At 33.4% G+C, this 12,500-nt stretch overlaps 2 protein-coding genes across 6 annotated transcripts in view; one reads left to right on the forward strand and one right to left on the reverse strand.

Annotated features, from left to right (window-relative positions):
* LOC125681240 (organic cation transporter protein-like) overlaps nucleotides 1–2,305 on the forward strand; it is a 17,210-nt gene extending 14,905 nt beyond the window's left edge. For both annotated transcript variants that reach the window (XM_048921249.2, XM_056160624.1), the window contains exons 9-10: nucleotides 343–415; nucleotides 657–2,305. In XM_048921249.2, the coding sequence (XP_048777206.2) occupies nucleotides 343–415; nucleotides 657–875 (292 nt within the window). In that variant the 3' untranslated portion in view covers nucleotides 876–2,305. The remainder of the gene's footprint in view (nucleotides 1–342; nucleotides 416–656) is intronic.
* An 828-nt stretch (nucleotides 2,306–3,133) lies between these two features.
* The window catches only part of LOC125681212 (gametogenetin-binding protein 2-like), a 17,625-nt gene continuing 8,258 nt past the window's right edge, over nucleotides 3,134–12,500 (reverse strand). For all 4 annotated transcript variants that reach the window (XM_048921209.2, XM_056160606.1, XM_048921200.2 and 1 more), the window contains 6 exons: nucleotides 11,860–12,037; nucleotides 11,567–11,755; nucleotides 8,493–8,763; nucleotides 7,790–7,902; nucleotides 6,632–6,718; nucleotides 3,134–5,136 (listed from right to left, as the gene is read on the reverse strand). In XM_048921209.2, coding sequence (XP_048777166.1) covers nucleotides 4,939–5,136; nucleotides 6,632–6,718; nucleotides 7,790–7,902; nucleotides 8,493–8,763; nucleotides 11,567–11,755; nucleotides 11,860–12,037 — 1,036 coding nt within the window. In that variant the 3' untranslated portion in view covers nucleotides 3,134–4,938. The remainder of the gene's footprint in view (nucleotides 5,137–6,631; nucleotides 6,719–7,789; nucleotides 7,903–8,492; nucleotides 8,764–11,566; nucleotides 11,756–11,859; nucleotides 12,038–12,500) is intronic.

Here is a 12,500-nt window from a genome sequence, read left to right on the forward strand (position 1 = left end):
TAAGTTTACACAGGCAATTCTCTTATTCTGTCTATTTATGGAAATTTGAAACGTGTCCTACATACTGGGTACAAGGATATTTTCAACCCATGTTTTTTTTTTCATCCTTCTACCCTTGCAAACAGTTCCACCCATTTTAAAATTCGCCCAGAGATAACTCCATTCTTAAATTTGTCCCTCACAACAAGGGTGAAAGGAGCGAAAATAGAATAAGGGCACTCCCTGTAAACAGTATACTTCTGACAATCATTTCAGGTTTCATTCAGTCGTGGTGTACTGATAGTGACTTTTCTGAAATTGTGTGTACATTTTGATTTGAACACTTTCCCTTGACTTTTTCAGGAACATAGGGATGGGTAGCTGTGCATTCTGGGCTCGAGTGGGAGGGGTTGTAGCCCCACAGATTCTAGCCTTGGTAAGAAACTCAACAGCTAGAGATTCAAAACTGTTTTCTAGTGTACTGAAAGATCAAGTTTCTCTGCAGTTTGACTGGTTCATGAAAAATCAAACAGCATTGAGTTGTAAACATGAGATAAAATTTAAGTAAAAGCTTTGATCTAAAGCATTTTTAGTTATGATAAATGTCAATATTGCTTTGTGCTTCGACATAAGGCCCAAATTATTTTTACACGTGTATTTTCTTTTTTTTTTTTTAGGGTGACTTGAGCCACAAGTCCATTTCTGTGATCATCATTGGGGTTATCTCTCTTGTTGCCAGTATTCTTCTGTTGTTGTTGCCAGAAACCATGGCAACAAAGCTACCTGACACCATAGAAGAAGTGGAAGATAAATGTAGAACAGGCAACACTGACAACAACAGTCTCCATGGTGATGAGGCTCATAATGATCTAATGATACAAGAAGATCGTGTGTAAAAAGAAATGAGGACCAGTTCACAAATAAGTTTTGCAGTTTGGTTTTTTTCTTCAATTTTTGTCTGTAAATTTTGTATTTTCGTTTGATTTTGTATAAATCTGATGACATTTAAACTCAGCTTTTGAACAAATGTTAGTTGACAGGTATGCATATATGGTTTTTGATATGTATTTTTGATTTAGGATTTACTTCATTTATTAATTTATATATTTTGATATATTTTGATAAATCACACATCTGTACATACTGTTTATGTACTGGAGTTTTTATACATAGTGGTAGTGTCACTGTAGCGCTGTTTTTAGCAAGGCACACCTGTCTTGTTTTTATTACCCTTTTTGTAAATCTTGGTTACATCTACACTACTGTAGTAATTCAGTGAACTTAATTGGCTGATTTCCTGCAGCCAAAAATGAAAACATGATTTTATATCAATTTTTAAAACCTCGAGAGCAATGCCATGTTGCGGCCACTGATTTACAGAAAGGGGAATATGAAAAAGTTATAAATATATGAAAATACAATATAAGTCATCGATAGCCCAATTGTATGAGAACTGTATGAGACACAAACAAAATAATGTTTTCTTTGAGAATCGGTCACATAGACCTAGAATCTCATGTAAAACATCAGAGAAACCTAGAATTTCATGTAAAACATAAAAGACACCTAGAATCTCATATAAAACATCAGAGAGACCTTGAGTCTCATGTAAAACATCAGAGAGACCATATGATTACAGTGACAGTTGTATTGTTACAGTCGTTGTATTTTGAGAGAAAAAAGCAGTTAACCAGAATATCACCATTACAAGTAATTGTAATAAAGACTGCATTATAAGTTATAACTGTTCAACTTTTGAACATACTTTGTGATTACGAATAAAATTTCAGCTCAACAGCAGAGCCTTACTGACTACAGTCAAACACAATTACAGCTAAGACACATATAATGAGTTCACACAGTCCCTGTCATTTTAAAACATGTCATGAACTTGTCTTGCGTATTGGATATAATGAATTACATTTATTATGAATCAAAACTGTTCGTCCCTCAACAGTGTACATGTATGTGTTTTACTGTATCGTCTCACTCTCAATTCTGCACAAGCATTTTGCATAGAAAATTTTCATAAAAACATAGTAATATAATACATGTTGTAATTATATTAGGGGACAATGTTTTCTCTACATTTTGCTTTATCAACATGCTTTTAACATGCACCTTGTTTTGATAGATTTGTCCCATTTTTTTCATCAATCAATATTTAGTTGTTAAGGTTCTGCTGCATCAACTACATTGCAAAACTTGTGCATGGGCTATAAATAGAAAATAAAAACAGTGTTACACCAAAGATAGAATTCATTTATAGGCTTTCTCTGTGGATGAATTTAATTTTTAAGTTGTTGAATTAAAGTAGTAAAAAACCTATTTTGTTTGATTTATGCTTGACTCATGGAATTTTTGCAGCCAAAAGTCTGTGTTGAATTTTCTAACACATGTTCTTTGAAGAAAATGTGGGGATTATGCAAAATGCAGGTTTGAAACAGAGTGCAATGTCGTATGCTCTGAAGTAATTGCTAGCTATAAACAGACAAATGCTGTTACAGTACGAGTTGTTATATGAACCCTTACCATATAAGTAGAATATTTAGTGTGGATTTAATTTTGGCATTATTAGTGAGCATGATGAGATTGTTAAAATTGAATATCACTAACAATTTATTCCACAACAGAGGTAATAGTTACCTTTCCTGGATTATAAAGTCACTACAATCAGCTCTCGCTAAATACATATTATACTATTATATTCATGGAAAATCGCTAAATTTGGGTCTCGCTAAAATTCCACTTATACAGTATTTTGTGTCGTAGTGTTGAATTTGATCACTGCCTACATGTTTAACACTCTCATTGAGTGCCAAGATAAAGAATTGAAATTGAATAATTTTAATGGATCAGTTGAGTTCAAACTATGACTCCCAATGGAAGCCACAAAAGGTTTGAAATCCTTTAACAATCTTCTCCAGAACCACAAGGATTCAGTTTGTCACCATACAATGCAGGAATCTTCACAAAGAGATTCAAATGCAGGGCTTAATGACCCCGATTTTGGCCAAATAACTTTGGTCCTGGGTGAAGACGCACCAAATGTTCTACAGATAGACTATGCCCTTTTTTCCAAGTTGACTTTAGCAAAACTATGTATAAGGACATCTTCTGAAACACCTGCCCCAATCAAGACAACTTCATCATATGTAAATAATATAGTTTTATTTCAACAAAATGATCATCTCTCAGTTTAAATTAACCTGCAAGTTACAGCAAATATAAATTCAACACCTCGACCATGTCTATATTTCCTTAAACGGCTGCTTATCTACACACACCCATCACTACCATTGTTTATTGCTGTTGTACATTTTAATCCTACATCATTTACAATACTGCAAACCAACTTGTGCTGTTTTCTCCAGCCTGATATTTAAACGATATAATAACCCAAAGCAATTTTCATTGGTACAGTATGTAAAGCAGGTAACAAGTTGTTTTACAGAAAACCGACATTTAATACTCTGTTAAAACATGCAGCAATGTCCCAGAGTTAACACATCAAATGGTAACGACATATTTCAACATTCCAAATCTGTTGTTCCATGGTCTAACCAGACATAAACATGTCGAAGTATTTTCCAAGATCAAACTCCGACAGTGAGTCAGATTTTTTCATGGAAAGTTTACTTGCATCATGGACTCCAGCAACCACCACTTCCGACCGAAACACTGACAATAAGGCCCTCAAAACAAGCAAAGTATACAATGCATGTCAAAAGAAATATGGCTGCAACAGTGAGCTGGTTTCACTGTGTCATTAAAACATTCATTTATGTTACCATTGTGAATTTGTTTTCCCTTCTTTATAAGAAGTTTCTCATAGTGACTCTTAAGTTTAACAATTAAGGATATAGATTTTTAAAAAATTCATTAGAGCAATGGCTGTACGTTAATGAAATACAATTAAAGGAAATGTTAATTTGTTTGTACAACAAACTTGGTTTCCAGCATTACATATTGAAATGAACCCTTTGATAACACTTTTGTTAAATTTATCAAGTTTTCATCCAGAGCATTGTGATTATTTAAATATTAATGGACAATAAATATCATCTACAATGTATAATTGTAAACTACCATGTTTTTATCACAGAATAAAAATCTTATCCTCCGAGGCCAAATCTTGCCTCAAACTGTTCAACAATAGACATGGACTTGTCTCCCGTAACTAGCACTTCAAACAATGCAATAACTCATTACTTTGTGCAGCTGTTTCATCTTGAAATCAGAATAAGCACATATTCTGTTTCCATATCCTCCTTATAAATTGCCTCATGAGTACCCCCATACATGCCAAGATCATGTTTTCTCTTGAACTATAGAATTTTTCCTTTAATATAACAGATGTTGTTATGGTTATTTATAATAAGAAATTTCAATGGGAAAATACCATATATCAAATATTTAATGCAGTTGGAATTTTTGTGATTTCATCCCCAAAAGGTAGCAAATCATATCCTGCATTTCCAATTTCTGTGCTTGCATCATACTTGTATGTACCTATATATATATATCTATATAAATACTTTGACGGATTTTTTTCTATCTGCATCAATATGCAAAAATTAGACAACTGCAGAAAATATCCATTACACATGAAATTCCTGAATGATACACCACAATTAGTTAGATCACTTTTCAGAAAAATATAAAAGATGTCTTCATAAACCTAATTTCACATGAAAAGAAAATGAGTGAAAAATGGTTTTAGCTTTAATCGCCATTCTTAAAGAATTCTCTCACTTTCAGTACCAGAGCCTTCCTAAAATATCAATAAATCATTTTGTAGAAAAGAATCTCGAAACAGTGTGTACGTAAAAAATGAAAGTGTGAATTTTCTTTATACAGTTCAAAAAGCATGTGATCTCAACAATGTCAATAAACGAAATCAAACAAAACCAGGAAAGCATTGAAGCTCATCACAGACGTAGTATGGCAATGCTCGTTCTACAAATTACACATCTTCTGCACAACATGATCGAGACTAGACATCTCTGGTGATCTCTGCTGTTGGAGAGTGTCGAAGCGTTTCCGCAGCGTTTCTCGTAATTCTTGTCGTTTCAGGAGGAGGTTGGATTGGTTGGCCTTGAAAAGCTGAATTTCCTCTTCTGAAATGAAGTCTTCATCATCCGAGGTACACGGAGCCTACGAAAGACACAGAATATCAACATTGAAAACCATAAAATGTCAGAAAAATTGTCCACATTTTTATCCATGTTAGTTAGGGAAGGAAAATAAATGCAAAAAAAATTCAGTCTCTTCTTCTAAGTTAACCTCTATATATAGTTGGGAAATTGCTTTGCAATGCAAAAGTCACCAGATAGCCATGATCTCTCAATGAAAGTTTCTAACTTTGCCCAAAACAGACTCTAAATGATCATAAAGGTAGATAATCTCTATATCAAAGAGTGAAGAGAAAACCACCGAACAATCTCAGATTTCTCAATGACCTCTCAAAGGTCTTTCAAAGAGTGCCCACTTTTCTTCACACCTCAGTGATTTCCCTTGGTCACACTAGGACAACCCTTTAAATCCCCTGTACACACCCCGAGATCTTTGAGAAACCTTTCAGCAATTCGGTGATCTCAGAAGGCCTCGAAAAGAATCGGTTTTTGTCAAATGTAAACAGAGACTGTTATGTGCTGAAAAATTGTGGATATTGTCACATTTCATAGTGATTTATTGATATCGCATACAAAGAACACGCACTGAATGATCCTTTCAGTAATTGATGAATACACAGTTTCTGTAGCGACTTGTAAGAGTTTGCTGAGTGATAACACGGACTCCTAAAAATTGGGAAAATGCACATCCTCCAGATTTCAAACATATTTTTACCAAACATCAATTCTTGTGAAACAAACCTTAATGGGACATGGACATGATTTGAGCTGAAATTTTTCAAGTTTTATTTTTTCATTTTTAATGTTTAAAATGCTTAAATAAGGTATTTCTAATAGTCAGCAAAATTTGAATGTCAGTTGTCGAGGTACAAGGGAGATACAGAGCTCACAATTCTTTGTTTATAGGTAAACAAGACTTGTGTCTTGTTTTTGTTTACATAGGTTAAATATACTAGAAAAAGTTTAGTGCAGAACAGATTTTTTCAATTTACAATTTAATTCTGAACACAATTCAAGTTTCTAGTGTTTGGCACATTTCATTTTGTTTTAAACATGCTATTTTCCATTAAGCAACCTGTATGTAAACAAAAACATGGCACGAGCCTTGTTCACATAACAAAGAATTATGAGTGCTGTATCTCACTTGTAACTCCACAACTGATATTCAAATTTTGGTTGACCATTAGAAATACTTTAGTTAAGCATTGTAAACAATAAAAATGGAAAAATAAAATTTGAAAATTTTTCAGCTCAAATCGTGTCCATGTCCCTTTTAATAATAAAATTGCAGTAAAATTAAAATCACAGTGCTCAAATGCCCGCTATGAAAACAAGAAAATTAAGATATCTAGACAAAAGTACAAAACTGCAGGAAAAGTAATAAATTTACGATGTCATATCTTGCGACCAAAAATCAGAAAGTTGTACAGTTATTCTCCATCAAAATGAGCAAACTTTGCTTTTGGAAAAGTATTGATCCCCCTTAACTATGGAGTTTTTACCCCTTGCTATCATACCTCTAACATATCCTGGAGACTCATCTGGATAAGGGATGGACTACCGTTGGCACATTTACAGCTTACACTGAGAGTAGACGAATCATTCTACAATATATAACATACAGTCGTTAGATTCTCTTTCAAAGTAACATTAGCATAATGTTCCGAAGCAAAGTCCATATACAGTACTCTGAATATTGGTACATCCACGAATGGTTTATTTACTCTGACAGGGGTTAAAGTTTCCCTAAACATTCACTGGTAAAAGGAAAAGCTTTTTCTAATCACTAGTCCATAACATTAAATAGCTAGTCCATTGGCAAATGAAAACAAAACTGAAACAATGTTTGTTGACCCTGTTCATGGTTTCCTCATTACATCGTGGCTTAATTCTTATCATGCTGTCAAATTGATGCTATCAAACTGATGCTTCAAATTTTTTTCACTTTTAAATAAAACTAAAACGTTTTGGCGATGTGAATGTACTCTATAGTAAACTAGTGCTCCCATGTGCTTTGTAAACCATCTAACAAGAAATGAAAAGTACATGCTTTCAAATTCTTTTTTTTTTCCTTTGAAATACTTTTCAAATATTCTTTTTCTGTTTGATACTGGTAGGTGAAAATTAGCTAGTCAGCCCCTTCAACTTTAGGTCCCTGGACCACCATATCTTAAAACCCCTGTTCACTAGGGTATATATGCAAACAGACTTTAGGAATATGATGAACTTCTTCAAGGATAAAACTAAAGCTGTTCTTACAGGACCAATACTCCCCTCAGGGTGCACAGGATGGTGGGAAGTAATGAATTTGTGCTCACAAAAGAACAACAAATCGTTTATAAGATATAGTTTGGACAATGACAAAATAACAACCCTCCACCCCCAGACTTCAAAATGTCCTTGAATAATTCTTCATAATATAAAAAATTCATTGATTTGACATTCCTTCAAAATATAAGAATGACATATCTACAGTATTTCCTTAACATTTTTCACATATATTTTCCATATAAAGATGCTATTCATGCCTATTCTTTGTGAAAACTTTTTTTACACATGGAAGCAAAAGCCCATAACTGTTGATATACCATTTCCTTTGTGGTGGCCAACCTTCTAAATTTGGATAATGTCAATATTTTGCATTAACAATGCAACACACAATAGATTACATTTACCTTGGGTTTGTGTGTACAGTAACTGTGGTCCTGTTTTTTAGGAGGACCATGACAAACGGAATTGGAACAAGAGTTACATCTGTCAATCAACGACTCACAAACACTGTCTCCGCCTACAATATACAATGTACATATACAAAATTGCATAATTATGCAAACAATCCAATACACCTACTGTAAATCGACTATAAAATATATTTAAATTTTTATTATTCAACCATATTGAAGCTTTCAAATAAAAATAACAATTACTGTTCACTATACATGAACCACTGGCCCTTTTAATGAAAAATCTTGCAAGATAGAAAATTTCTTTCCGCTTATCAATTAAGAATTAAATGATCTTGCATAGCGATGCAGTTTCGATCATCTACAAAAATATTCCCTTGTTAGCTCATTCAAAAATCTTCATGCGATCAACTACAGTCAAATCTTGTTATCTTAGAACTCGATCAAACTGAGAAAAAACTTCAAGATATCTGAGGGTTCGAGGGTAAAATACTTAAAGAATAAGTGGTTGGGACTTCAGAATCACTTCGATTTATACATGGTATTCGAGATATCGGTGTTCGAGATACCGGAGTTCAACTGTTTTAAAAGAATTAAAGTTTTTTTTAAAACGTTGATCTTAGGTATCCGATTTTTTGAGAAAATGCATACTGTAAATCATGCATTTAAGAAATTTAGAAATGAGCATTCTTACCATCATGACTACTGCATCTGCCATCACAGAGAATGTCCGAACCCTCATTAGAACTGGGCATACTAAACTCACAGCCTTCCACATCCGAGGAATATCCACAATCACTGTTCATACTCCCGTTCTTCATCTGCCGCTCCGGTGTTCCGGACGTCCGACAACTCTCCCTGGAAGCTAGTGTTGTATTGGAATTTTGATCACCAAACACTCTACACTTCTCTGAGCATGACTTGTGAGTCATTTTGTCATTACTACAGGACTGGTTCTTATCACACTACAAAATCAAAACATGACATTCATTTATTGTTCACATTCTAAAAATAGGCAAAATTTCTCAAATCTAAACTCTTCTGTAGTCATATTTCATATTACTACCATTATTCTATTGTAATATTTATATACTGCCACACTTATTTCCTGACATTTTATAACAATAATGATTATCTCCTTGTAATGCAGATTCCATATACTGCCATCTACTATTGTTTTCAATTTTTAAAAAAAAACTGTTCCTTTCTGAAACTGTAATTCTGGTATCTTGATAGCCATCATTTAAGCTGTGATTTTTGGTATCTCGATAGCTATCATTTAAGCTGTGATTATTCATTGGTTTTTTGCCTTATAGAATATCTAAACACTACAACTCTTTCAAGATGACATGTGATCTACAAACCCTTACAAATCCACAATTCCTGCATCATGAATTTCAACAATTTGAAAATAATTGTGTATCTCCTATGTTCCACATGTTAAGAAGTAAAAACAAACAAAAACCTTTCTCTATATACATATATGTATGACCTATTTAGGTCAGCTCTGGGACCCACAATTTTAAAAAGCTGAGAAGAGACCTCTATATATATTCTAACTATACACTCAATTTGTCTGCCACTTGTTCAGGAATAAAGTAAGAGACCTTTAAAGATTGCATTATTTTCAAAGTTCTGGACCAATGGCAGTATTAACATAGTTCCACACTCCTGTGATGTCATCAGATTTCACAAAGCCTATGATTTATGCATGACAGGAACATAAATTTTGTTGGAGTCTTTTTCAATAGTTATTGTAAAAAATCTTGTTAACCATAACATATTTCAAAAGTCTAAGTTATATATGAATCATCAATTATATGTTTCAAAATATTGAATCCAAGGGCAATAACTCTGTTTTCATTAAATTATTTATCAAGTCCATTATGCGATAGATTTCCTTTATTTCTCACAAACATTTTGTATATTCTTTAAAGAAACAGTTTCTTGAAATTGTTATGAATATCATTATATCATTATAACCAGTTTTTGTGAAATTTTGATATTGCTGTTTAAGGGAAATTGCAATTTTTTAACAATGATAACAGGTATATGTGTGCTAATTGATAAAAAATTTATTGATACCGCAACATACTTATTCTATCATTTTTATTTGTTACTAAAATATATAATTTGAAGAATCAATATAAGATTGAACCTATATTCTAGAGGGGTGGAATTACCTTAAATGACTAATTTATTCACAACGTTCATTCCCCATATCTTTAAAAGATGCTACATACCAATTTTGGTGACAATAGGTCAGTTTCGAGATACGAACTCTTCTGTATAGGAGGTGCATTTAGTGGAACTTTGAATGCCTAAGTGGGACAGAGTGGATATACAGCCAACGAGGAAGACGAAGAAATGTATTAAAAGCGGCTTCTCTTTAAATATGTAAATGTGGGAAATACTAAATACTATCGAAAGAAATGTTTTACCGAAGTGGAAACATACAAACAATGTCATATTTGCAAGAAATGTCTTGGATATGGTACTTATGACCAGCGAAACAATGTGATAGGATAAGAATTCTATGTATTTAATTACTCTCTAAATATTTATCTCTTACTTAGCTTGTGTATCAGTCGAATTCGGGTTTTCAAACAGCGTATGAGAAACTTACTGAGTACATTCACTTACGCTATGATGAATATCTGTCCCACTCCCGCGTGTAAACAAATTCTTTCGCGCCTTACTATGTACGAGAGTTCTCCAAAGGGAAATAACTCGGACGTATCTCGAAACCGGCGTATTGGTTTAGGTGTTTCTGAGAAGTTAAAAATGTTCACAAGTTGATGCCTGCTTGTCAGGCTACATGATAGTTTAATTCAGCTGTATAATATTACTTAACCTTTTATATATAAAAAGTCATACATGTACAGGTGATTTGAGATGACTAACATCGATCTCTCGAAATTCTCGATCTATATAAATAATCATATTAACTCTTGAATTCTCGATCTGTCAAAACTCTCAAACATTTGAAGTAAAATTTAGTCCCGCTATATACATAATCCTCGAAAATTTACTCTTAATACCTTGAAGCACTAATTGTTTATACATGTAAAGAAATTCATTGTTTGCAGTTCAGAAAACACAGAGAGACAACATGGTAATTGGCATTGACACATCTCCACAACATTCCAACTTGGGGATTAAATGGTCAATGATCGACTGTAACTATCAAACAATCTTTAATATTAAATTTGGAAGTTGAACAATGATTATGAGATAAAACAATTTTTTTCACTGCAACAATTAAAGAATAACTAAATAAATACAAAAAAAATACAGACTTTCTTTTATTCATATTTCAGATGAAATAAAGTTTTAAAACTAGATATACTACACAGGAAAATGAAATTATAAATTTCGCCATCTTCACACTTTATATTCGATAGTGTAACAGTTAAAATTGGTAAACTGAAGTGTCGATTTTTTGTACTAAAACTTGAACCTTGATCTCTTGAAGTTTTATGGAGGTCCCATTGACTTTTGAAAGTCACTTGTATTACAAATCAATCCTCGTCTTGTATTGTTTTTCACCAAGTTGGACTTTCAACCAACTTCAAAATACTGCTCATTCACATCTCCAAAATACAACAACTAGTAACTGAATCAGAGATATGACTATGTATAGGACACACACACTTCAACAGTATATTGGGCAAAAAGACTATTTTCACTCTGTTGAATGCACTAAAACAAACTACTTTTTTCTGCGGAAGGTGACACACTTCCATAATTATTCTAATCTCTACTAACCTCACACTGAACGGGAGTTTCCTCAGTCTGTGTTTCAGCAGGGTCGACAATTTGAGAAGACTTAGCCTTCTTCTTTTTTCGTTTCTGTCGCTTCTGCTCCCTCTTCTGTTCCTTTACCCTCTCCTCCTCCAAAAGTTCTTCACAGATCAGCTCCAAGTTGGAGATTCCTTGTTTCCTTTCCATGGCCATCTACAATGGATTCATTCAAATCAATTAAATATAAACCTGTCATTCATGAGTAATCCATTTTTTCTAATGGATGTTGTCAAGTGCATTATGGATGTATATAATACCTCAAAACTTTTCTTCAGTGCATCAACACCGAGATAAAACAGGATCTGCCATGTTTGCTCCTCTGCCTTCAGCTTCTGCCAAATGCGATGGAGTCTCTCATAAATATGGATTCCTAAACATGTCAGGACCTCCTCTTGAGCTATGTCTAGGGTCTTGGCATGCCTGTCTCTTCTGCTCCTGAAAAAGGGTTGGTTAATGTAATAAACTGAATTAGGAAAGGTAACAAGACGTAGAGACATCTAAACCAACACCCCAAAAAAAAACCTACCCCTGGGATCATGAAATTTACAATTTTGGTAGCACACTCCTTCTAAATACCTATTTAGTTTCAATTTAGTATCAATAGCATTAAAGAATATGTTATTTAAATGTTTTACACATAAACACTATATGCCAAGTTAGGCCACGCCCTAAATTTGAAAGAATTGGAATGATAGGTATCAAGATGTTAAAAATGTTCAATTGTTAACACACGACGATGGGCAAAGAGCAATGGCAATAGGTCACCCGAGTCAGGTGACCTAAAAATGAGGAGGCTTGCATATTCCCAAACTGTAATGAAGATAAACTCACATGACTCAATTTCTGAACTGTTATTTTGAAATTGTTTTTTAATTTACTCTCATATGCAAGACTGGTT

This window comes from Ostrea edulis, chromosome 1, assembly GCF_947568905.1.
Source record: "Ostrea edulis chromosome 1, xbOstEdul1.1, whole genome shotgun sequence".
NCBI classification, from domain to species: domain Eukaryota; kingdom Metazoa; phylum Mollusca; class Bivalvia; order Ostreida; family Ostreidae; genus Ostrea; species Ostrea edulis.